At 41.7% G+C, this 24,662-nt stretch overlaps 1 protein-coding gene across 1 annotated transcript in view; it reads left to right on the forward strand.

Annotated features, from left to right (window-relative positions):
* The window catches only part of LOC112103325 (origin recognition complex subunit 1), a 34,519-nt gene extending 9,857 nt beyond the window's left edge, over positions 1 to 24,662 (forward strand). Inside the window, exons 3-17 of the mRNA XM_026651748.1 lie at positions 1,091 to 1,260; positions 2,594 to 2,972; positions 5,925 to 6,219; positions 7,591 to 7,701; positions 7,816 to 7,920; positions 9,971 to 10,172; positions 11,234 to 11,340; positions 12,489 to 12,590; positions 13,184 to 13,355; positions 15,938 to 16,045; positions 18,102 to 18,251; positions 19,935 to 20,054; positions 22,475 to 22,641; positions 23,769 to 23,856; positions 24,293 to 24,662. Coding sequence (XP_026507533.1) covers positions 1,091 to 1,260; positions 2,594 to 2,972; positions 5,925 to 6,219; positions 7,591 to 7,701; positions 7,816 to 7,920; positions 9,971 to 10,172; positions 11,234 to 11,340; positions 12,489 to 12,590; positions 13,184 to 13,355; positions 15,938 to 16,045; positions 18,102 to 18,251; positions 19,935 to 20,054; positions 22,475 to 22,641; positions 23,769 to 23,856; positions 24,293 to 24,487 — 2,471 coding nt within the window. The 3' untranslated portion in view covers positions 24,488 to 24,662. The remainder of the gene's footprint in view (positions 1 to 1,090; positions 1,261 to 2,593; positions 2,973 to 5,924; positions 6,220 to 7,590; positions 7,702 to 7,815; positions 7,921 to 9,970; positions 10,173 to 11,233; positions 11,341 to 12,488; positions 12,591 to 13,183; positions 13,356 to 15,937; positions 16,046 to 18,101; positions 18,252 to 19,934; positions 20,055 to 22,474; positions 22,642 to 23,768; positions 23,857 to 24,292) is intronic.

The following is a 24,662-nucleotide window of genomic DNA, read 5'->3' on the forward strand; positions in this document are numbered from 1 at the left end:
ATTTCTAATGCATTGGATATTTGAGCATGTTTTAACCATCATAGGTAAAACATATTGGTTTTTTTGTTTTGAAAATGATTTTGGTGCTGTTGAAAAGTCCCAGCTCAGTGGCCCTGGAGACTGAAGTACTATAATCTTCCCTAGAATCTGATACAGCATAGGAGGCTGCAATGCAAGCAGTCTCACCCAATAAATTGCTTCAAGTCTGTTCTTCTAAAACCATCTCTACGATCAGAGGGTCTAATCCATTTTCCTTGGTCTCTCCATTGTGTACTATTAGTTTGTTTTGTGATGTGGACACAGATCCACTCAAAACTGAATTGAGACAATCAGCTCATTTAATAGAGGCCATCAAAACATCATTTTGGGATTTTAATTTGCTGCTGACTTAGAAGGTGCTTGAACTGGTGACTGAGCGATGGTACAAGGGAACTGAGCTGCTTCTTAATAACCTATTTGGTCTTAAATTCAAACATTTAAATTACCCGTATCATTGGCTTGTGATATAATTGCATAGTTACTAATGCAAAATTGTTTCATAACACAAATTTATACATCCTGCTATGGTCTTTACATAACATCCCTAGCAAATAACCTCTTCATCATCTATCATGTGACCTAGTATTGATTACATATTAAGACAATTTTGTGGAGGTAAGATTTTCATAATCTTTCTATTATAGTCTTAAGTACTTTTGTATAGTAATTGAGAGGAAGGATGATCTTGGAGTTAAGACACTGGGCTGGGACTTCAGCAAGGCAGTCTGGATTCAATTCCTATCTCTGCCAAAGACTCCCTGTATGATCTTGTGCAAGTTAATTAATTTCCATGTGCCTCAATTTCCAGTCTGGAAAATGAGGATAATAGTACTTTCTTTCTCCCTCTGTGTGTCTGGCCTACTTAGACTACATGCTTAGGAATAGAAGGCTCTTTCTTACTATGTGTATGTACAGTGCCTAACACAATCTGGCTTTGATCTCAGTTGGAGCCTTTTGGCCTGCTATAATACAAATAATTAATAATAATGCTATAACTAAAACTAGAGTTTTGAATGCTGACTCAGTTTTTCCCTGTTTCCCTCTGTTGTAGGCTCTCAAGAAAAGCATGCAGTTGTTCAGTGGTTCTCTCGTATTACAGAGCTACCACTCAATAAACGGAAACTGCTGCAAAGAGAGGTTTCTCCCCAGGAGATATTTTTGGATAAAGCTCCTGGATATGACACTGACATAAATGTGGAGACCATCATTAAAAACGTCAAGGTGTGTACCCAGGGCATGCTCTGCATACAGGAAAGGAGGAGGTGGAAGAACTTTGGAAAGCCTAAAGCAAGGGTGGAAACACTTATTTTCCCCCATGAAACCTATTTGAATTCTTAATGCAGCTCTGTAGGGATGTTGGGCATCATTAATACTTATACTCCTGAGGGAATTCTGCGCATCTGCGGACACACAGAATTCCTCTGTCCCACATAATTATATATTTTCCCCCCCAAAATGCATTTTGCCTAAGAAGTGCTGCCTTTTGGCCACCAGAGACCAGTGTGGTGCAAGAACAGCTAGCTGTGTTCATGCAGCTGGCTTTTCTGGTGCCACAGCAGCCTCTGGTGGGCAAAAGGCAGAACTGCAGCACTTCTGGGGCAGAATGCATTTTCTGGGGGAGGGTGGGTGGAGGAATTCTATGTCCAGTGCTGCAGAATTCCCCCAGGAGCAGAAGTTCATCACAGCACCCTGCCCGCGGAGCCAGGTTAGAACAGTGTGTGTGTGGGGGGGGGGGGGGGGGCACAGACTGGGGTTCAGAATGGCTAACGAGGGAGGACAGACTGGGGCATAGGCTCAGGAGCTAGTGGGATGACAGCGTTGAGCATGGGGGAGGAGGGCTGCAGAGACCCATAGGGATTGGAGGGGAGGGGGCAGATGTGCCTGACTGAATGGAGTGGCTTGGGGTCAGCCAGGGTCTGCATGGGGGAGGTTTCCCAACTCCCTAAGAATCTCTTCTCCTCCCCCCACCCGCCTTTTCCCTCCCCTCCCCCAAAAAAGAAAACAGTTTCACCCGCTCCACTCAACATCCCCCACTCCTAGGCTCCTTCCATCTCCCTCAGCTCCTCCGTAACCCCTGACTCACCCAAGCCTATGCATTGCTTCTGACAAGTGCAGGAAATACAGTTCTGTACTGTAGTTTAAATAAATTACTCAGCGTTCTGTATTGATATGCCTAGAAAGGAATCTGTCAAAAAAAAAAAAAATTGCCAGAATCTTTTTTTTGCTCTGTATTGTTAGACATACTTGTTGACAGATATTTTGAAATAAATTACCAAAACAATTGAAACTGGCATGAATATATTGTGTTGTTTTGACAAATAAAATGTGCAGAATTTTGAAATATTGTGTGCAGATTTTTTTTTTTGGTGCAGAATTCCCCCAGGAGTAGAATACTTAATATGGTCCAACAGTGTCCTCTATAATCCTTCATCACAGGTGTACCAATAGCACAGTCATGGGATAAAATGTTAAGATACAGGATTAGGAAAAATAACAAAGTACTAAGTAAATAGCAGATGCTAAAGGGTGACTTTATATTTTTCTCCATTTATAGGTGATACCTTTGGCCCCCAAGGAAGCGGTGCCTGTTAGGTCAAACGGAAAACAGATATTCTTTGTAAAGGAATCTTGGGATGGGAAATGCTTTAAGCCTCTGTCACCTGGCTCATTGTCTGAGCTGAAAGAAGCTGAGAAAAATAAAAGGGTTGGCAGCCCAAGCCCTTTAACTGATTGCCAGACTTCAGACTTCATTTGCTCCTTGAAAGCAGAGACTGACAGAGTCACTCGGAGTACCGTGAAAACCAAGAATGTTCAGATGGAAATAGAATCAAGACACTCTGCTTCCAAGTCCTCCCTGTCTAAGGAGAGACATTCCCAAAGGGTGGCAAATGGCATTAACACCCCAGGAGCAAGGAAGAAGTTACAGCTAAACAGTATGTACACAGCAATACTTTATCCAATGCAATACTTTTGGTTTTATTAGTAATTTGGCAACTAGTAGTAAACCTAATAGCAGAGTTGCTGGACCTGGAGACTGAAGTCTTATGTTTATCCATAGTACAGCATAGGCAGCTCTCTGAGTAACTCCTGCAGGCCTGGCCTTCCTCTAGCTGCTGTGATCTCACTGCCAGGTCTTCTCACTTGGGAATGTGGTAAATGGGGCTTGTAGGAAGTACAGTCTTTCAGCAAGTGGGTTCTTGTTTTGGGTAGTAGCACCATCAAGAGCAAGAATCCCATCTCTACCTGCTTCACAGCTGATCCAGCCACTGTATATGTCATAAGAACGGATATAAGAAGCTGACCAGCTTGGGATCAGCACATTGAGGATGGCTACCCCTTCCTATGCAGTTGACTATTGATCATCTTCCTCTTAGTAGCTGGCCTTTTGAGCTCAGGTGTATTGGAGATCTTTATTACTGTCTGTTATGACAGATTTGCTGAGTAAATACTGCTGGGAGTTTTGCACTGAAGGAGGTTATCATTGGGAAAAGGATATCACATAAAGAAGAAAATAAATAATCCAAAAAGATAGTCTGGTTTTCTAGTAGATGTAACCCGTGCGAATGCAATATGGCTCTTTGTCCCCGTTTAGCTTCTAGACCATGTGCAGTGGTTGAAGACTGCTACCACCTCTAAGTTAATGGACCTGGATCTTTAACTCAAGCAGTAGAGGTTTGTTCTCTTGGGCTAGGTCTACACTGGGGGGGGGATCAATTTAAGATACGCAAATTCAGCTACGCGAATAGCGTAGCTGAATTCGACGTATCCTATTCGACTTACCCCGCTGTGAGGACGGCGGCAAATCGACCGCCGCGGCTCCCCCGTCGACGGCGCTTACTCCTCCTGACAAGGTGGGAGTACGCGCGTCGATTCTGGGATCGATTTATCCGTCTACATGAGACGCGATAAATCGATCCCCGAGAGATCGATTTCTACCCGCCGATCCGGGCAGGTAGTGTAGACTAGCCCTTGGGTACAGAGACCCTGGCTTCAGTCCCTGCATGTGACCCAGCCACTTAGATATGATTAACACAATTGGCGGGCCACTCTCAGGGGTCGAATTGAAGGAGGAAGAAGTAATAGCACACTTCCCTACTCCACCCTCACCCTAAGCCCACCACCGGGGACTGTATTCAATACATTGGGGAGATCTTTGGAATGATTGTCCCTCTTCTATCTTTGATCGGTGAAATAGTAAACATTGACACTTAAACTAGCCTCTTTAGGCTTCAGAGTTAATGCCCCACAGAGGTACAAACGTTATCTATTTATCTTGCATGTTGCTGCTATTTCAGGTAGTCCAAAGGCTCAGCCGTTGCATTCTGTTCATGTAATAATAGTTAAATTTGCAACAATGGGGCTAGAGATGTAATCTGTGTTTTAAATAAAAGATGATATATTGCAGCACAAAATCCATGTGTGACAGAAAAGTGCTGGTTTGCCAAGCTGCCAGAAATTAGCCCAATTTGATCCATGTGCTTTAATGGGATGTCGCCCGGGGAATCCATTTAATAATAAATTTCAGTGACTGCTGCTTAGTTAGGAAGTATTAGCAAAAATTTCTCTTAAGTGGAGAAGGATTAGCCAGTGCTGAAGTTAGTGTGGTGGTCCATTGTGGGATTCCATGTTTGTGTCTCAATGATTCTATATCAAATGTGCTCAATTTACAAGCAAAACTTATTTCCAACTGGCAGTCCTGGAAACTCAGTCTGGGATCTGAGTCAAGCTGGGTTCTTTCCTTCTCTCATATCATTAAAAATGATAAAAGTTCTGTAGGCCAGCTTTTGTCCTTAGTAATGTCCTTGTGCATTCCCTGGAGTCTTGCATAGATTTGCAGAAGTTCAAATAGTTGGTAAACAGTTTTATAACTTTAATAAACTTTTATAAGCAGTTTTGTTTGCACAGGAAGGAATTAAATTCAGCTCCCTCCTCTCTTAGCTGTGTGGGCTATGCATGGATAACAAATAAGCAGCAGTAAAAACATATTTTAATTACTGTAGCAAATAGGATGTCTCAGTTCACGTGGGGGGGGCAAATCTGCTAACTAAGAAGGTGCAATTTTCATGTCACTTTTCAAGAGCAGAAGAATGCTTTGGCTCAGGAATTATATAGGTTTGGATAGAATTATAAAGCTCTAGTTGCTTTTCAATACAGAAGTTGCAAAACAAAAAAAAGTGCAGAGAAAATTAATTGGTCTGGTAAGCATAGTATTTTTGTTTTAATGACCTTTGTAAATTAGGGCCATTATTTAAAGGGGATGATAAACTGTCTGTAGGAGTACTAAGAGATAGATCCCTTTAATTTCAAAGGTACTGGTTTGAGGTTGCTGTAAATCATGCAATGCTCCTGCTATGTTGGTGATTGTAAAATATGTACATCATCTGTCAAGCGGGAGTGTGGGGCAATGGATCAACCAGCACATACACATTGTTGGTAATGTCCCTGCTCTGATGTCTGTCTTCTGTTATGAAGAGTAGAGTAGGTACTTCAGTAGACACCGAGGGCCAGATTATTCCAGTCTACTGGTTAAGCATACATTTAGGTGGCTACTTTGCATTATGGCCTGGCTAGATAAGAGACTGTTTAGCTATGTATGTGTGCAATCAAGAATACACATACATCTGGATGTTCACATGCAAACTAGCGCTCAGATGAGCTTATGCTTGGGAGAGGGGGAGTTTGGGGCTTGAAAATTCAAACCCTAAATCTGTGTTCCATCTCACAAAGGAAACGTTTTTCCAATTAAATAGTTCAATTATTCATCCTCCATCATGTAACCCTAAACAGCAGTTAGATTCTATGTCATGAGTGGCTTGGCAGCTAAGAGTTAACCAAATCAGTCATATTAAAACTTGATGACCTTTTATCATGGTGTTGGTTTTTAGGTCCTACGAAATCTAGAAACAAACTCACAGGATGCGATGTTTTAGAACTCTTGGGTGATGACTGTGATGCTTTAGAGCCCCTGGAACCATCAGCTACCAGGAGAAAGGTGACATTCACTGAGATTTTGGGCTCACCTCCAAAAATATCTCGCACCAATGGTGAGTCAGACTCACCACTGACTATCAGGGGAGACTGGTCTAAACTAGCTGAAACAGTAAGGATAGTTCCCTACAGAAGGAGCCAAGCTTCCAGCCTGAAAGCCAAGAATCTTGATGGGAAAGATGATGACACATGGTAAGTGGCAGCATTGTTCTAATGCATCTTTGACTGGCGCCCCTCTTCTTTGTATCTTGTTTCCCCTTTTTTAAAATAAATCAAAGATCCTGCAGGAAAGAGCAGATGCTTCCTGCAAAGATGTCCCTGGTTAACAGTAGATGTTCACTTCACTTTCTTTTACAGCAAATTGGGGGAATGCAAAAAAGCACACTGTGGGAGACGAAATATTGGATATGAGTGGTGGTAACTCAGTATTCAGTGCACTTCCAAAAATGCTTATTTTCAACCTAACACTTTTAATACTGGGATTTTAGGAAGACTTTTTAGCTTTTATTTTCTTTTCAAAATTGGTTGCTATTTCCTCTATCTGCTTGGAGTAGTGGGGAAAGTTCTACCATATTTTAGATTTCACAGACTTTGTCAGTACTCTCCTACGATCAGAAAATTGTTCAAAGTGGGATTTTAAATCGTAGGAGAGTACTGACAAAGTCTGTGAAATCCCAAAATATGCTCAAATGCTTTGCCTGCTACGGACATAGAAAAGCTTTTCTAATTACAAGAGACTCCATGGACCTGGGTTATGGAGGAGCTTCCAAAGCAAAGGGTACATGGAGGGGGAGGAATGTAAGGGGTTTGGAAAAATGGGATTGTGGGCTACACAGGTCAAGATGTTAGTGAGAAATGTCGGGGTCCAGGGCAGATATGATGGGGATGCAGAAAGGGGAAGTGGTCTAGTCATGTTAACCCTAACAAGTCTAAACACTGCCATCATAGACAAAAGCCTCTTCCTCTCCTCATCAGTTTCCCTTCACTTGATGCATATACACCACACAGCTCTAATATCACCCCATGTGTGTAAGCTATACATGTATATAGATCTGCTCAAAGGTAGCCAAGCTATATTGGGCCTCATAAAATTTGTCATACGAGTCCTTCTCCAGACTTTATGTGCTAATCTATTCATGTTTGTGGCAAATTTTTTTTAAAAAAAAAAGGAAATTGCCACACAAAAATTTTAGAAAATATACTGAGCAAATTTAATTATCAGCATAATTGCTAAAAATCACAACAAGCAGGAAAAAATTCAGGCCTTCTTTAAATTGTACATCATAAAAAAGGGACACATTTTTCTTTAAAGAAGTGTTAATATGAAGCAAACATTTGATGGAATTGTGATCTAAAGTTTCTTCGTCACACAGTGTTGGTGTGCTGTTAAATGTTTCCAGTGTTATGCACTCAGAGTCTGCAATGTAGTGGAATTAAGAAATCTAAAAGAATAAAGAGGTATCTGCAATGAATTAAAGCGAGCGATTCACCTCAATATGGCCCATCATCTAATGGGCAAGTTGTATTTGTAATGCTATAGGTAGATGTCCCTTTTTTCATCAGGCATTTGAACGGTAGAAATGAAGAGGAGGAAACTGAGGAGAGAGCCAGGGAATCCAGAAAAACAACCAAACAAGCAGCTACTTCTAAGAGCAATTCTAAAAGCGACACAAAGTAAATCCTGATATTCAAATGATGTTCACATGTCTTATGTTCACTTATTCCAACGGTGATTTTTGGGTCACTTGACATAAAGACTAGATACAAATAACTTTGTTCTTTCTCTAGTTTAGCTGAAGAGCAAGAGCTGAAGACCAGGAGTCCAGTGGTGATCCCACGTTCTCATAGGAAATGTGTGCAGAAGACTACTGCTCGCATTGCAGAGCAACTCCAGTAAGTTTTCTCCATTGTGTCTGAGTCAGATTGCCATTGGTGGCTTGCAGCTGTGGGCATTCACCTAGTCTAATGTTGAAATGCAAGTCAAATGAATCTCATTCATGCAAGGAAATACTTTGTGTGATTGCTAGGCAAATTGTTTGCAAGAAAACAATCCAAAATCTTTCTACTGCATTTGCAAATTAAAGCAAATACTTTCATCCTTCAATTAAAGTAAACTGAAAGGTAGAAACATTGTTTGTACCCATTACTGTTGTTCTATGATGTATTAAGACAGACTCATTGTTTTTTCCCCAAAATGCTTTCTGCATATTGTTTTACTTGATAATTGGGATTTGATGTTTCCACTCTTCTTGCTGGTGGATTCTTGGAGAGGTGAGGTGAAATGGTGACATCACCAATGGCTGAAGCCTGAGTGACAGTTTTTCTAGTTCTCATCTGAGTGGGAGAGGGGCCTTGAGTCCAAGGTCCTATCCATGGTGCAACTTTTAGTTTAGTTTGTAACCTGGTAGTTACCATGCCAGTGGTCTCTAAATAGGTTTATGTTCACATTTTATATAAAGAACTCATTTAGTAATTGAGGACTAACAGTGTTCACCCCCAGAGCACCATCAGTTCAGCATGGTGGGTTTTTTGTTTTTTTGCGGTTCAAACAGCACTCTCTGTGTCTGTGTACCCAGTTGGACAAGTCCTCCTCCTTTTCCCCCTATCTAGTGCCCTGCCCCATATGCAGATGCTGCTGCTCTATATGTGCATCCATCATGCACTATTTTCCCAGAATCCAGTGAATTAAGGGTTAGACAGCATAGTAGGTTTGGATGTGCACAGTTGTGATAGCAAGGCCTCTGCTGTGGGAACAGTTGATGGTGCCATTAAGTGGTTACAAAATCATAGTTAAGTGATGTAGTGCAGACTGGCCTTACATTAGCTGTCCTGAGAGGAGCAAGAACCTGATGTTCCTGATATTAGCAATAGGAAAAAAAACCCCGTGAATATGTGTATTTGAAAACAGTGAGGTCTTCTTCACACATCAGAAAGGAGGAGTAGGAAGGGGCACAAACTAAATTTTTCTTTACAGTTTGCCTTTTAATATACAGATAAAATAAATATGGTGTGGACTGTATCTTCTGTTTTAACTTGCAAATAAACACAAAAAGATTTTATATTGCAGCCCATCACCGTAATATTTGAACACTGTCCATGTAAAATAAGAGCGGTCCCTAATGGGCTTTGTGAGGTCACTTTTTGCATGTTGGTGTAAAAACTCTGCTTGAGGCATCTGGAGTGAATACGGTCTTTCTAAGGTTAAAAATAAACTGGAAGGGAGAGGAGGCTGTCTTTATACATCATCAAAGGAGCAATAAAGAACACAGATGCAAGTGCTTCACATTAATTAGTACTGTAGAACTGCCATCCATATGGGGCAGTCAGACGACCACTATTAATGTTAGCCAATGGATGCCTTCACTAGTGAATAGATCTCTCCTCTAAGACTGTCAAACACTGGGTCTGGTGAATCGGAAGTAGGCTCTCTGTGGGCCATGACTGAGTCTGTTTATTGCCCACTTGTTCGGGTACCTATGACCAGTAGTAGCAAGCTGCTCTGTAGTGTATACAGAGTTCTGTCCCAGATACTGACAACAGAAACAATCCAGATGATGTTAACACTATTACAAGTCTTTAAATACTGACACTTGAGCATCCAGAAGCAGAGTGGTAATAGCAAGAAGTTCAACTGCAGCTCCAGAGCAACAAACATGAGTATACAGTATGCAGGACTTAATAACACAATACTTACCCTTGATGATCAGTAAACTGACTTTTCTTAAACCAGCCTAGCGTAATGGCCATGGAAAATTTACAAGGGCAGGTACAAAATCTTTGCCTGCTCATTACCATGATAATTAGAGAAACAAAACAACAACACAAAACCTCTCATCAAATAATTATTCCCAGGTGACTGAAATGTTGTGCTGCTATTTTTAAACAGTCATTAGATATTCCTTGTTTGGTTTTTCCAAATCCTCAGTCTGTTTTTCTTTTTTAGTTTTTTAAATATATCTGAGCAGGATCGGGAAGATGACTACCTGCCTAGCACAGACTGCTCTGATTCCAGTAGCAGTGAGGAAGAAGAGAGCATGGTGCCCTGTACACCCAAAAGGAAAATGAGATCAAGCACCACACTAAGCACCCCAAAATCTTTGAGGAAACCCTCTGATATCACCCCTGCTAAGACCCCCAGAAAAACTGTAAGATTCCTGGAGGCCATTGGCCTGAAAAACATTTGCTATGGGTTTTGTTAGTTCTAACTAAGCCATTTGTTTCATCTGAGTGTTTCATGCATGTATACCAAGGTGAACAAAGCATCTGGAGCAAGGTGGGTCAGTATGCGAAATAAGATACCTGCTGAATGATGTATGTTGTGCCACTATAAATCAGAAGAGGCCAGCCTTAGGGAAGGAAATGTTGTTTTGGACTGGAGGTGAAAGATAAGTTATAGATGTGCATGTTATCCTATCTTATGGATTACACCTCTGCTTCCTGAAACAAAATAGAAATGAAGTCCTTTGTTACTAACGCCTGAAATCAGTGTTTCTCAAATTGTTGATCAGGACACAGGTCCCTGGCTGATGGTAGATAGAATAGAAAAATCTTGAGACCCAAGGGGTGAGGAGGAATTGAGATGTTGAGTAGGGAGTTGGTCCATGAAAGTATCTTTCTTTGAAAAAGTGATGTACAGAATAGTTGAAGAATCCCACCGTAAACTATTAAAACTGATACTATTTAAATCTATTTATGTCACCATTGATGGTATTCTGTGTTTATACAGTGCCTAACAGTGGGGTCCTGATTGGTAACTGGTTCTTCTAGGCACTATGGTAATACAAATAATTGAGGTGCTGCTTGTTTGCTTTGTTTTTCAGTTGGACACTGAAATTAGACAGGAGAGTCACTGCCTATTCAGTCTCTCTGGTTCTTGTGGTTTTACAGCACCGCAAGGGGGATTGTTTAAATTTAAAAACTCATCAGATGCTTAAAAGTTTCATGGGATTTTTTTTATTGGGGGTTTCAAATATCCCCCTTTAAAAAAAAAAAAAAAAAAAGCCTAAATGTTATGTCTAAATCTTTATTAAGGATATTTGACAAAGTCCAGCTCTCGCCTCACTTTCGCACCCTGAAATCCTCAAATGATCTTTGAGCATAAACAATCTTTTGCAAATGTAGACAGAAGATGGTCTCTAATATAAATACATCTAATACTATGCAGAACCTACTTCTAGTGTTTGAGGATTTTGACTTTTCTCTGCAGCCTGAGCCAAGAACCCCCAAGACGCCCCGAAATGCTACTCCCAGAATTCCCATTCGAAACCAAGCAACAGAGAAACCAGCCAATGTGCTAGAAGAGGCCCGATTAAGGTAAAGTGTAGCAGAGGGATTATCCTGTTTCTTCAGCAGAGAAATGAGGAACAGGGGGTAACACTGAGGAAATGCCACCTTTGCTTTATTCATATGGGGTAAAGGCACAAATGCTATTTCCAAGCTAAGGGTTTCCTCAAGAACTGGCAATAGCAGAAGCATCCTTGATTCAGAGACTAAGGGCAGGAATACTCTTCAGGATTAAAAACATTTGGACTGATCTGTGCATACTAAGAGCTTATCAATACTGGCAATTAACAGCGCTGCAACTTTCTCGCTCAGGGGTGTGAAAAAACACCTCCCTGAGTGCAGCAAGTTGCAGCATTGTAAAGCGCCAGTGTAAACAGTACTCCAGCGCTGGGAGCCGCGCCCCTCGTTGAGGTGGTTTCTCCCAGCGCTGCGCCGCGACCACACAAGGCACGTTAAAGTGCTGCCAGTGTAGATTAGCCCTAAGTTTAGGTTTCTGGATATGTAAATTTTCCTCCAACATTTTCCTTTTGGCTTCTCAACAATATTAATTACTAAGATCCCTGCGCTACAGAAATTGGTAGCAATATTTATTTTACTCTGCACAATGCTAGAGAATCAATGGGTTTCTCCGAGCTTCTGCAGGGCACTTACACACTGGCTCCCATTAGTGAAAAAAACACTAGTTACTGGTTTGAGTCCTACATGCTCCGTTGAAATAAATGCTTATAGGATTGGCTGTGTCTTTCTCTCAACTCCTTCCCTTTATTTGACTGTCTCACCCCCAATACTTCCTGTTATCAGGTTCCCCTATTCCTTCATTCTTCCTTTTTATGATTTTTGTAATTTTGTCTGGGCAAGCAGTAGATGAATCTTCTTGACTTTTGCACATCCGTGCTGTTTGCTTGCGAAGATCAGAGCATGTGGTATCTGGAAGTTTTTGGAGAACATATGTGAAGGCTAGGTTAAGGTCACTTTCTAAAAGACTTTAAGACTTAAGGTTCCTTTTAAAACAAAAAATAAACCAAACACTCTTACAGTTAAGGCAAATTCAATGTATCTATATGTATTTGTGTGTGTGTAGGAAGAGGGGGTTTCTTCCCACTTGCCTTTCTGCAAGTTGGAGCTTTGAAAACTCTAAAATCTTGACTAGTGTGTTTTCTTTTTGGTTTCAATCAAAGGCTGCACGTTTCCACCATCCCAGGTTCCTTGCCTTGCCGAGAAGAGGAGTTCCAGGATATCTATAATTTTGTAGAAAGCAAACTTATTGATGGAACAGGAGGGTGAGTTGTCTCATGGCCTACTTCTGTATACAGTTCTGGGGTTGGTCAGAAGCAGCTATTAGCACTTCAGCAGGCTGTTTGGGTAAATAGAAAATTTATTCCACTTTGAAATGCAATTTGGGAAAGGAAAGGAGGCAGTAAACCACCCAGATCATGTTTGTCTGTGGCAGAAGAGCAGCAGTAGTGTGGCATCTAATCTTTCTGAACAAGTTATTCCCAGTTTGTTGAAATTCATATAATCCTAGCAGCGTTTTGCTTTTGGCTCTACTTGATAAAAAAACACTCCTGCAGTCTTTCTGCTTACTCAGATTTTAACTAAAGACTGAGATATCTTTCCCAGCACATCCGAAATTGACTAGATAATTTTTTTTTGCCTGTTCTATAGAAATAGTTATAACTCATCATATAATCTTTATGACCCTGCTGTTGGGCAGGCAAATGTTATCCCCAATGTGCAGATAGAAAAGCTGAAGTTTAGGGACTTGCCCAAGGCAACCGAAAGGAGTCATTTTCAAAGATGGGTTTAGAATTTGGGAGTTCCCAGTCCTGTGTGCAAATCACTGGGATCATGAATGGATCCTCTCCTGTTTCAGGTGTATGTACATTTCTGGGGTTCCTGGAACAGGCAAAACGGCAACTGTTCACGAAGTAATTCGTTGTCTCCAACAAGCAGCAGAAAATGATGAGCTACCATCCTTCCAGTTCATAGAAATCAATGGCATGAAGCTGACTGACCCTCACCAGGCCTATGTGCAAATATTACAGGTGAGCAAGGCCTCTCTGACATATCCCTGATATGAAGGGAAATTGAACTCCTGTCACTTTTCTTTCTCAGATCCCTATGCCCAGCCCTATGTGAGCCATAACTCTAACACATCCCAGCAGTCCTCTCAAGGAACAGCATGCTTTTCTGCTAGGACAGGCTTGTAAAATGATCTCATTTTGGAGATTCCTGCTATTAAGGCTGGAGAGATTGTTCCTTGAGTACTTTGATGTATTGAACTTCACCAAGGCAGCAGCACCAAGGAAATCAGGTTTTATAACATCAGTTCCTTTAAAAAATTACAAAGTAGATTCCTGATTTTTCCTCCCCATAACTCTTTGTGCATGCTTGCCTGTGCGTCTGAAAGTTGCTGAGCTGACAATACAAGAGGCCACGCTAGCAACAGAATAGTTACCTAAAGGGTGACAGGCCTGATTGCCACCATGCTTCAACCCTGACGAAGAGGAACTGCCTCTGTGGATCATACAGTATTTTCAGTCTCCCTGACATGTTAATCCTTAGTATCTCTCCTGAAGCTGCCACGAATGCTGCCCAGTTGAGAGGGAAAGTATTTTATTGTGTGGACACCAGTCTTCTAGGAACTGGACTGAGACCACTAAATAGCCATCAATGGTAACAAGTCATGGCCTCTGTCAATCTAGGCTGTCAAACCAGTGACCTAGAAATGAAAGATTCTGTGTTCCATTACAAGTTTTCTGAAACATCAGTTCCTTCTCTTGCAAGATTCCTGTTCCTTATTAAAGTTCAAGGTTGCATTTGCCCTGGGGCTGGTGGTATTGGCTGAGCTACAAATGTTTCTATGCTAATGTAAGAGAGGTATTTGTTGTGGGGGAAGTGTGCACGTGTAAGGCAGTGGTGAGAAGAGTGCAGAAAGTGGCTGCTGTAGCCCTGGCCCTCTGCTCTGCAGCACAATGAAACCATGTTCCAAGGCAAGCACCTCTCAGTTCCAAGGTACTTTTTTGCCATATGATATCCATCCTCCCAACTCTGACAAAAACACACACAACTATGGATCATTGTAGAAAATGCTCACTGATGTAAAATTGGTCAAGGATTATTTTCAACAATGATTAGTTTTGACAATAGGGCATCTTCACTGCTTTCCATAAGGCTGGTTTCTGTCAGCCTCACCATTTGTGATGTTATGCAGGCATCCCAGCTTAGAACATCCTTCCTCTCCCCTGGGTTCCAGGCAAGGGGAGCTTGACGCCAACTTAAACTACTCATCTGTCTGGTTCCCTGGGCCTTGACTGCGGCACTGCTCTCCAGGCAGCTCAGCCAGCCAACATACACTTCTGGTTCCAGCTACTTCCCTGGCTGAGAACTTGTCCAGCTCTGGTTCCCTGACCTCCTGCTATATGGCTCCATGGAACAGTGCAGGGAACAAGCACTGTAATCCATGTGACTCTCCCTTGTGAGGAAAGCAACAGGCAGCTACCAGCAGGTTTCGACAGAGATCAGGGAGTAAGAAAACAGAACTTCAGGTCCCAGGCTGTAACAAAATGGCAAATTCTGTGGCAAAAATACTGAATTCCATGGCATCTTGGGAAAATGCAAAATTCCACAGCTGTGGAATCATGGAGTCCATGGGACCTGATTCAGATAAGCAAGGGAGTGCACACCTCTCAATTGTTATTTCAGGCTGTCTTCGGATTGAGGAAGAAAATAATGCATCGATTACATTCTGTGTTTTCGAGGTTACCTTTGCAATCCTCAGTCCTAGAAACAATTTTTTAAAATGAAAGCTGATATTCTGGAGCACAGTTCTGCAGCAAGTGGTGAATTCTGCAGTCATGGAATTTGTAGTGCCCCGGCTTATAATGTGTGGAAGGGAGAAGAACGTACTTTATATGCCCCTTCCTAACAATCATGTTTACCTGGTTTTCCTGTACCCGCATGACTCTGAACTTGTTGGCTATCTGACTGGTATGTATGTGAGGTAATTCTGAAATGGTCACACTGATTCCTATGAGCCTCAACAGCTGCAGAGGAAAAGTTATAATATGGACAGCAGTTTACATTATTACCTCTTGCTTTATAGATCAATTCAGAAGTAAACTTGGAGAAAGATTAAACAGAAGAGTAAATTATTCAGTCCAAGGTCTTTTTGGCTATATATAAATTCTTTAATATGGACCTGAGATTGCTGGAGTCAGACAAGTTATTCTTGCAGCTGATTTGGGCTGGCAGCAGGGCTTTCTTATTTCAGGGTCTCTGTGAAACCCTCTTCAAGTGTGCCTGCTTATATATTTCTAAGACAGTCTTCAAGGGTTTGTTGCAAGATCTCTCTATTTGAACAAGTCACCCGTGACCATTATAACCTTCCTTTTAACTAGGTCTTTCCTGATTCCTCGTCTTTTCCTTTATGTCCAGTTTTTGGTAGAGCGATTTGTCTTTTTGAGGGCTTCTGAGCCCAGTTCTGTTGTGTTAACTTGTGTGTGTGTGTGTAGTGTTCAGCTACTTGGTGATGTGCAGTAGACAGATGTCAAACAGACTAAGAATTAGACCCCTAGGTATTGGACTACAGATTGATTAATCTTGTGTACTGTTTAATCTCATTCAGCTACTGACAGGTCAGAAGGTGACAGCAACCCATGCTGCAGAGCTGTTGGCAAAGCTATTCAGCACACCAGGGCCAAAGAGGAAGACCACAGTGCTGATAGTGGATGAGGTGAGGAGAAGTGTCCCACACCCCCTTTACCCTAATATCACAGGGAGTGGATATTTTCGGGGCTGGACTGGAATGCAAGGGGGATTATCAAATGGCCTGTACGTGTTTTAAAATTAGGAGACTGGGGGAGATTTAAGGCACCAAAATGAATCTTTTAGGCAATCCTATGAAACTGAATGTACAGAATGAGTCTTTCTGCTGCCTTAGTAGGTTAGACCAGTGAGAGCACATTATAACTGTGTTCTGTGTTGGCTTCCGGTTCACTTCTAGGTACAATTTAAGGAGTTAATCTGTAAAGCCCTTAAAATGGACTGGGATTCAGCTACATTAGAGGCTGCCTCTTGTCTGGGTGTTTTCTTCTTACTGTGAGAGCAAATTCAGTAATGTTATGGGGACACTGTGTCCTAATTTGCAAATCTTCTGCAAATGCATACTATGTGTAGTAATGACAAACTAATAGACCACACTGGGTTCCGGGACCTTACTCAGATGCATGAGCATCTTGGCTTATAAACCTATTACTAATAGTAGAATTAGTATTACAGCAGCACCTAGAGAGTCCAGCTGAGACTGGATTCAGGGTACAAGTTCTTAGTAAAAGACAGTCCCTTCCCTGGAGAGCTTAAAGTCTAAATAGATGAGACAGATAAAGGGTGGAAGAATGGAAGTAGTAGTATCCCCATGTTACAGATGATGAAATGAGACAATTTGACAAGATCACTCACCAAAGGCTCCTAAGTAAAGTAAGCAGCCATGAATATGAGTGATTGTCCCCTCATGGATCAGTAACTGGTTAAAGGGTAGGAATAAATGGTCAGTTTTCACAGGGGAGAGAGGTAAATGACGGGGTCCCCCAAGGATCTGTACTGGGATCTGTGCTGTTCAACATATTCATAATTGATCTGGAAAAAGGGGTAAATAGTGAGGTAGCAAAGTTTGCAGATGATACAAAATTATTTAAGATAGATATGTCCAAAGCAGACTGCGAAGTTACAAGGGGAGACCTCAAAACCGGGTTACCTGGGCAACAAAATGGCAAATGAAATTCAATATTGATAAATGCAAAATAATGTACATTGGAAAACATAATCACAGCAAAATGATGGGGTCTAGCTGTTACCATTCAAGAAAGAGATCTTGAAATCATTCTAGATAGTTATCTGAAAACATCTGCTCAATATGCTGCAGTAGTCCAAAAAACCCAACAATGTTATTTATCCATTTCCTAATGGTTCCTAAGACAGAAAATATCATAATGCCACCATATAAATCCATGATATGCTCCCACCTTGAATTCTGCTTGCAGTTCTAGTTGCACCATCTCAAAAAAATATATTAGAATTGAAAAAAGTAAAGAGAAGGCAGCAAAATTAATTAGGGGTATGGAGCAGCTACCATATGAGGAGAGATTAAAAAGACTGGGACTGTTCAGCTTGGAAAAGAGACGACTGAGGGTGGATATAATGTAATTTTGTGGACCTCTGAATGATGTGGAGAAAGTGAATAAGGAAGTGTTGTTTACCCCTTCAGATAACACAAACCAGGGGTCACCCAATGAAATTAATAGGCAGCAGGTTTAAAACAAACATAAAGAAGTACTTCTTCACACAACGCACAGTCAAAGGCCAGAAGTATAAGTGGTTCAAAAAAGAATTAGATAAGATTGTGGAGGATAGGTCCATCAGTCGCTATTAGCCAAGATGGTCAGGAATGCAACAGCATGCTCTGGGTGTTCCTAAATCTCTAACTGTTAGAAGCTGTAACTAGACAACAGGGGATGGATCACTCGATAAATTGCCCTGTTCTATTCGCTCTCCGTGAAGCATCTGGCAGCGGCCACTGTCGGTAGACAGATACTGGGCTATGTGGAGCATTGGTCTGATCCAGTACGGCCGTTCTTGTGAGACAGAGACATTAAATGAACCAGATCATATAGGAAGTCTGTGGCAGAGCCAGATATTGAACCTACCTCTCCTGAGTCTTTATCAAGTGTCTTAACCACAAGACCATCCTTCCTCTCCAATTAACATCTGTCTCCTTTCTTTCCTGGGTCCAGCTTGACCTCCTGTGGACCCGAAAGCAGGATGTGATGTACAATCTATTTGACTGGCCAACCCAAAAGCAAGCCAAGCTGATCATCCTGGCCATCGCTAACACCATGGATTTGCCGGAGAGGATCATGATGAACAGAGTAGCTAGTAGGCTGGTATGTCCTGACAGCTTTGTAGCTATGCTGAGAGGTAATATGGGCAGATTAGAAGTGCAGGAGCCAGCTATCTAATTAGAGGCTATATCAAGAAGGGGAGCCCTCTGTATTCTTTCTTGTCAGGATGAATTAGGGAAATTGGAGCCAGATGACTATACAATTTGCAATTATACATATTAGGATTTGGATAATCACATGTCATACATCACTGGGTAAACTGATTGCCCCAGGGTCAGAGAAAATTCCTTTGCTACTCATCCCCATCACATCATTGCACAATGACTTATTGCCTTTCTCTGAAGTATAAGGTGTTGCGTACTTCGGGACAGAATATTGGACACTGTCTGATCCAGTGTGTAACAAATTATATTTTCCTAACCATATTTTCAATGCTGTTCAGAAAAGTCGCTTGGAAAAATGGTACCAGGGTTGCAGATTGATTCCTTCGGTGACTTTCAGATCTCAGTTTACAAGTAAAATTATTTTTTCTAAATGCCTGGCCTGCAAACTCAACCTGGGATCTGAGAGTCCACTGATTACTTTTTGGCTCATGTATAATCAATAGAAATAAAGATTCTGGGTAGTTCTAAATTCTGTTATCTTGTGGAACATTGAAGGCAGTAGGTTGCACAGGTGCAACCAAAGGCACAATTTGGCTCTACGATTGAAATTTAGTTAATTCCATTCATGCCTGAGCCGGAACAGAAGTATCTCACTCCTAATAGTTACTAACTGTCCAGTGATAACAGGAGTACTTTAGTCATGAAAGTCAGCAGTTAAGACTTTGCATGTCTATGTACACACACAGGTATATCTAAGTGAGAAAGGGCTATTTTTACATAGAGTAGAGCCTCTCCTTGAGTGATTCTGAGATAAATGGGTGACATTTAAAAGCTTCCTTTACTGGGGCAGCCTGATGGCCCATAGTTTCTGTGCTGGAAACTTGCATTTTGAAAATAGGTGCTCCTTCTTCTCAGGTTCATTGTGGTGGGGGCAGGCCATGCTGTCAGCTCCCCTGGAGAGTTTCACTGGCTTTCACTTGCATGGGTGCACCTTCTTCTTTTGCATGTATGGTGCAGCAATGATGAAAGTTTTGAACTGGTCTTGGGGGATGAATGGAGAGACTGCCCCCACCGCAGAAGTTGAAAAAGTTATCCGTAGCAAGCCATGCTTGTGAGAAGATTGACAGTGAGCTATTTTGGAAGCCATTAATGGGCAGAGCCCAATGTGTGTGAAGGGGATGTAGAACAGCCTCTAAGGGTATGTCTACACAGCAAATAAAAACCCGTGGTTGGCCCATGCCTGCCAACTCAGGATTGCGGGGTTTGGGATATGGGGCTATTTCATTGCTGTGTAGACTTCGGGCTCTGGCTGGTGCTCGAGCTCTAGGACCCTCTATGGAGCTCAGGCTCCAGCCTAAGCTCAAAGTCTACACAGCAATGAAATAGTCCCACAGTCCAAGCCCCACAAGCCCGAGTCGGCTGGCATGGGCTAGCCATGAGTTTTTCTTTGCTGTGTAGACATGATATACCCTTCGAGTTTTAATTGATGAGGAGGGGACATTTTCCTTAAGAGACAAGAAATGATTTAGACAAGCATTCCTTGCTGTGAAATTACACAGCATCAATAAATCCATACTGTGTGTTAACAAGTAAATGCTTCTTACTCACTTGTTCTCTGTAGGGTCTCACCAGAATGTCCTTCCAGCCCTACACCTACAAACAGTTACAGCAGATTATCTCATCCAGGCTGAACCACATAAAAGCATTTGAAGAGGATGCAATCCAGCTAGTTTCCAGAAAGGTAAACATAGTACAGGAGTGTGTTATCTGTGTTGCACCATTAAGTGAGGGGGCTAGTGTCAGAGGAGCATAATAGACTGTAGCCAGTAATGGAGAGCAGACCCATCCCCATGGTTGGACATTTCATGCCAAGGGGTGGAGGAGGATGCTGGCACTGTGCCCTCAACAGACTGGTGTGCAGAGCAGTGCTGTAAGGTGTGATGCTGGAGCAATCTGCTTGCCTTTTCCCTCTTGGTTCAGTAATGTCACACAGTAATGAAGACTAGGAGCATTGCAGTAGGATCCTGATAATACAAAGTGATGAGATGTTATCTTTCTCCAATATTTGGCATAATATGAACTACTGTGTGGCCTTGCAAAAATTAGTCTGATAATCATGATGGAAATATCCAGATCCACCTTCTTCAATGAGATGATGTTCAGGCTGCAAAGTACTCCTCACCATTTTCTCTCTCTCTCTCTCTTATTTGGAACCTGTTGTGCTTCTAGACTGATACACTCCTTGTGATAGGGGCCAATTAACTGATTAATATTTAATTTAGTGCACAAAATTGTATAAATACATTGAAGTCAATAACACTCCAAATTAAGATGTATAAATAGTTTAAAATGTCTCTGCTATTGTATGTTGTTAATATTGATCATTACAACCTTCTTTGAGATGCACATTAGCTCACTAATTCTCACTTTTAATTGCAAACCAATAATTCTCTTTAAAAAACCCGCAACCATAATTTACTTCTTGACAATGGATTTAATAATAGCGTGTAATAGTGAGTGCCTTTTCCTGACTTCATTGCTATTGCAAAACACACTGTAGAACACAGGGCTGGCTCCAGGTACCAGCAAAACAAGCAGGTGCTTGGGGCGGCACATTTCTAGGGAAGGCATTCTGGTGCCGGCCATCATAGGCGCCGACTCTGGGGCATGGGGAAAAAGTGCCCTAGCTCGCCTCTGCTCTGCCTCCTCCCCTGAGCACGCCGCCGCTCCTCTTCTCCGCCCTCCCTCCCAGGCTTGCTGTTTCAGCTGTTTCGCGCAGCAAGGCTGGGAGGGAGGGAGAAGCCGAGCGGGCGCTCGGGGGAGGCGGCGGTGGGGGAGTGGAGATGAGCTGGAGCGGGGAGTGGTTCCTCTACCCCCCCGTTACTTCCTTCGGCCCCCCACCCTAGCTCACCTCCGCTCGGCCTGCTCCTGTGAATGCGCCGCTGCTCCACTTCTCCGCCTCGGAGGGGGGAGAAGCGGAGCGGCGGTGCGCCCGGGGGAGCAGGCGGAGCGGAGGTGAGCTATGGCGGGAGGTCGCGGGGGGCCCGCAGGAAGCAATGGTGGGGGGAATGCGGCACGCCCGGGGGAGGAGGCGGTGCTGGAGATTTGGGGAAGGGGTTCGGAAGGGGTGGAGTTGGGGCGGGGTCGGGGGCAGAGGGGCATGGGGAAAAAAGGGGGGGGGACGGCCAAAATTTTTTTTGCTTGGGGCGGCAAAAATCCTAGAGCCGGCCCTGGTAGAACACACATTAGTATGCTATGAAATATTCTCTCAAATAATTGTCAAAATTAAAAAAATAATTATGAACTAGCTTGGATTTTGGTAAAATGAATAATGTTAATTTTGCAGATTAGTGCGTAATCTGCAATGGGTCTCCTGGTCAGTGTGATTTTTGAAGAGATTGTTCTTACAGAGCACAATCACTTTTTATAGCCAGATTTTCAAAAGTATTGCTGACTTGTCTCCTGTTGATAACAAGGGGAGCTGTAAGTGTTGAGCACCTTTGAAAATTAGGCCACTACTATATTTCTCTCACACAAATTCTTTCCTGTGTTAAAATGTAAACTACAGATGGGATTTTCAAAAGCGCTTAAGGGACTTTCAATGGGTGTTGGGCATGAAACATCAGGCACTTTTGAAAATCCCCCAGCTACATATTTGGGGAAACCCTTTTGCAATGTTCTCCTGCAGTCTGTTAGAAACAACAGATGAGAAGACCAAGCATTACTGAGTGATAAACACTTGTGCAGATTGCTCATGGTATGATTTTTTTCTGGTTGAAAATTGATTAGAATACAGATTATGGGTGAGATTTTCAGAAATTTCCAGTGTTGACCTAACTCTACTCCCATTGAAGTTGGTGGGAGTTTTATCATTAACTTTGATGGGTGCAGAGTTGAGCCAATGTAGAGAGGTTTTTAAAAATCACGCCCTCTATATAGAAATTGTTATACATGTATCTTTACAGCAATTGTTGTAATGACCAGATTGGATTTTTGGGTTTGATCAATAAAAGTTACATTTTTAAAACAAGGATCTCTAGGAATGGCTGTCTACAGTGGCACAGCTCTGCTGATTTTAAAAGAACCCTGTCAATTCTTGATGCTGTTTGTTCTCAGCTACTGGGAAAGTGCTACTAATGATGTGATGCTTTTCCTTTTCAGGTGGCAGCATTATCTGGTGATGCAAGGCGTTGTCTTGATATTTGTAGAAGGTCCACTGAGATCTGCGAGTTCTCGAGCCAGAAAAGTGCCTCTGGATTGGTCAGCATGGCCCATGTAATGAAAGCCATAGATGAAATGTTTTCATCCCCTTATATAAATTCAATCAGGTAAAATTGCAGTTTAGAGATATCTTCTCATGTTTCCACCCAAATCTCGAGCCCAGTTATATAATTTTTGTTTCTCTGGGAGAATATGTAATATCTGCACTTATATCAAGCACTTTACAAACTTTGTTTCACAGCACCTTTAGGAGGGTAGGAAGCATTCCTCTTTTCCAGATGAAGGTACAGAATAAGTGCTTTGTTGTGGCAAGTGACAGATCTGGGAACAGAATGCAAGAATTCTGATTCCCATTTAAACTGGATTCTTTCTTGAGCATCAACAAGTTCTGCAGGCCAAATTAGTCTCTCAGTTAAATTTGTGGAACACAATTGCCTTCAGTGCATTTGCACTGGTTGTAACTGACATGAATTTAGAAAGCTGTTCATGAAACTCAAGAAAGGAGAGAACCTGGCTCAGCCTCATTTCTGCAGAGCTTAATGGGAGAAAGAGTATATTTTATTTTAGTCAGTAAAGCAAGCAGATATGACTTGAAGGCACACATGGAACAGATGCCTTCAGTAAGAAGGTGTCATTTTTACAGAGTAGAACTGTGCTTTAAATGTTTATTTTAGATCAAAACTAGAATGTGAAATTCTTAATTCACAAATGTAAATCATTCATAATGCACTGAGCATTGCACATGCACCAGTATTTCATTTGCTATTGAAATCCCAAACTTTTAACTCTCAAAGAAGATGCAGACTTGTTCACCAGTAGGACAAATACAAATACCATATCATTAGGTGCTGGAATTTTTTAATTTCACAGATCTGCCATATTAAAGTAGTTGCACTCAGCCTACCTAGGTACCTGTACATGGTCCCATCACCATAGTATGTGAGTGCCTGTAAACAGTGGCATGATGATTAAACTGCATGAAATGTTTCTAAATAACTTGTAAAGCCTTGTGTTACAATATATGGGGTGAAATGTGACATGAGAGTATCAGTTGGCAGGGCGATGAACTAAATAATCTTACAATTTTTCCCTTTTCTGCCTCAGAAAGTATGTAATGCTTTTCAGCAAGGCCTTATCAGATATTTCCTACCCCTCAAACCACCTCCTATGAGTCAGTGAAGTCCTAGATTTGGTTGAGCAAGATTGGTAGTAAGGTTTTCTTATTCTCTTTCAGGAATGCTTCATTGCATGAGCAAATGTTCCTGAAAGCAATTATAGCAGAGTTTCGCAGGTCAGGGCTCGAGGAAGCAACAGTTCAACAGGTACATTTACTTTTTTTTTTTTATAACTTGGACAGTAGCTTTTGTCTTAATTGTTTGACTATTTTCAAAGTGTAAATTTATTGAAACAAATCATAGGTGCAAAGATAATATATGTAATTGATTATAACCCAGTTCACAAAAGCTAAGGAAGATGAGAATCGAAAGGACTTGTTAGAACAAAAAAACATAGATGCTGGCATCCTAATTTATTTTATGTATTTGTATGGTTGGGTAATAGAGGAAACTTAGCTGAGTTACAATTTCTTACTTCATTGACATAGCCCTAATGTTCTGAGGTCAACAGCATGTGTGTCATCTTCGCTCCAAACAGATTCAGTTGTTTGTTTGAGAGTAGAAAGCCCATCTTTTCCACCTCTTCTGTTTCCTGTTCCAATCTAATATACTGACTAAATTGAGTTGTATCTTCTTCCTCTAGATCTATCATCAGCATGTAGCACTGTGTAGGATTGAAGGTCTGCAAATTCCTACGGTATCAGAAATTATGGCAATTTGCTCAAGACTTGGTGCCTGCCGTTTCTTGCTGCTAGAGTCCAATAATAAATACCTTCACGTGCGGGTGCGCCTGAATATCAGCCAAGATGATGTCATGTATGCACTCAAGCAGGAATAAGGCAACAGAGGTTTTGTGTATATATGTAGGTGTAAATATTTTAAATATTGTTAAACTTTTAAAAAGACTGGTTTTAAAAACTTGTGTGGATAAAAATTGAACATACCAGAAACTGTTCTGTTTTTTCTAAACCCTTTGCTTAAATTTTTAATCTATTAAAGCACTTTTTTTTATA

The sequence above is a fragment of the Terrapene carolina genome, unplaced genomic scaffold, assembly GCF_002925995.2.
Source record: "Terrapene carolina triunguis isolate 2854851 unplaced genomic scaffold, T_m_triunguis-2.0 Scaffold102, whole genome shotgun sequence".
NCBI classification, from domain to species: Eukaryota; Metazoa; Chordata; order Testudines; family Emydidae; genus Terrapene; species Terrapene triunguis.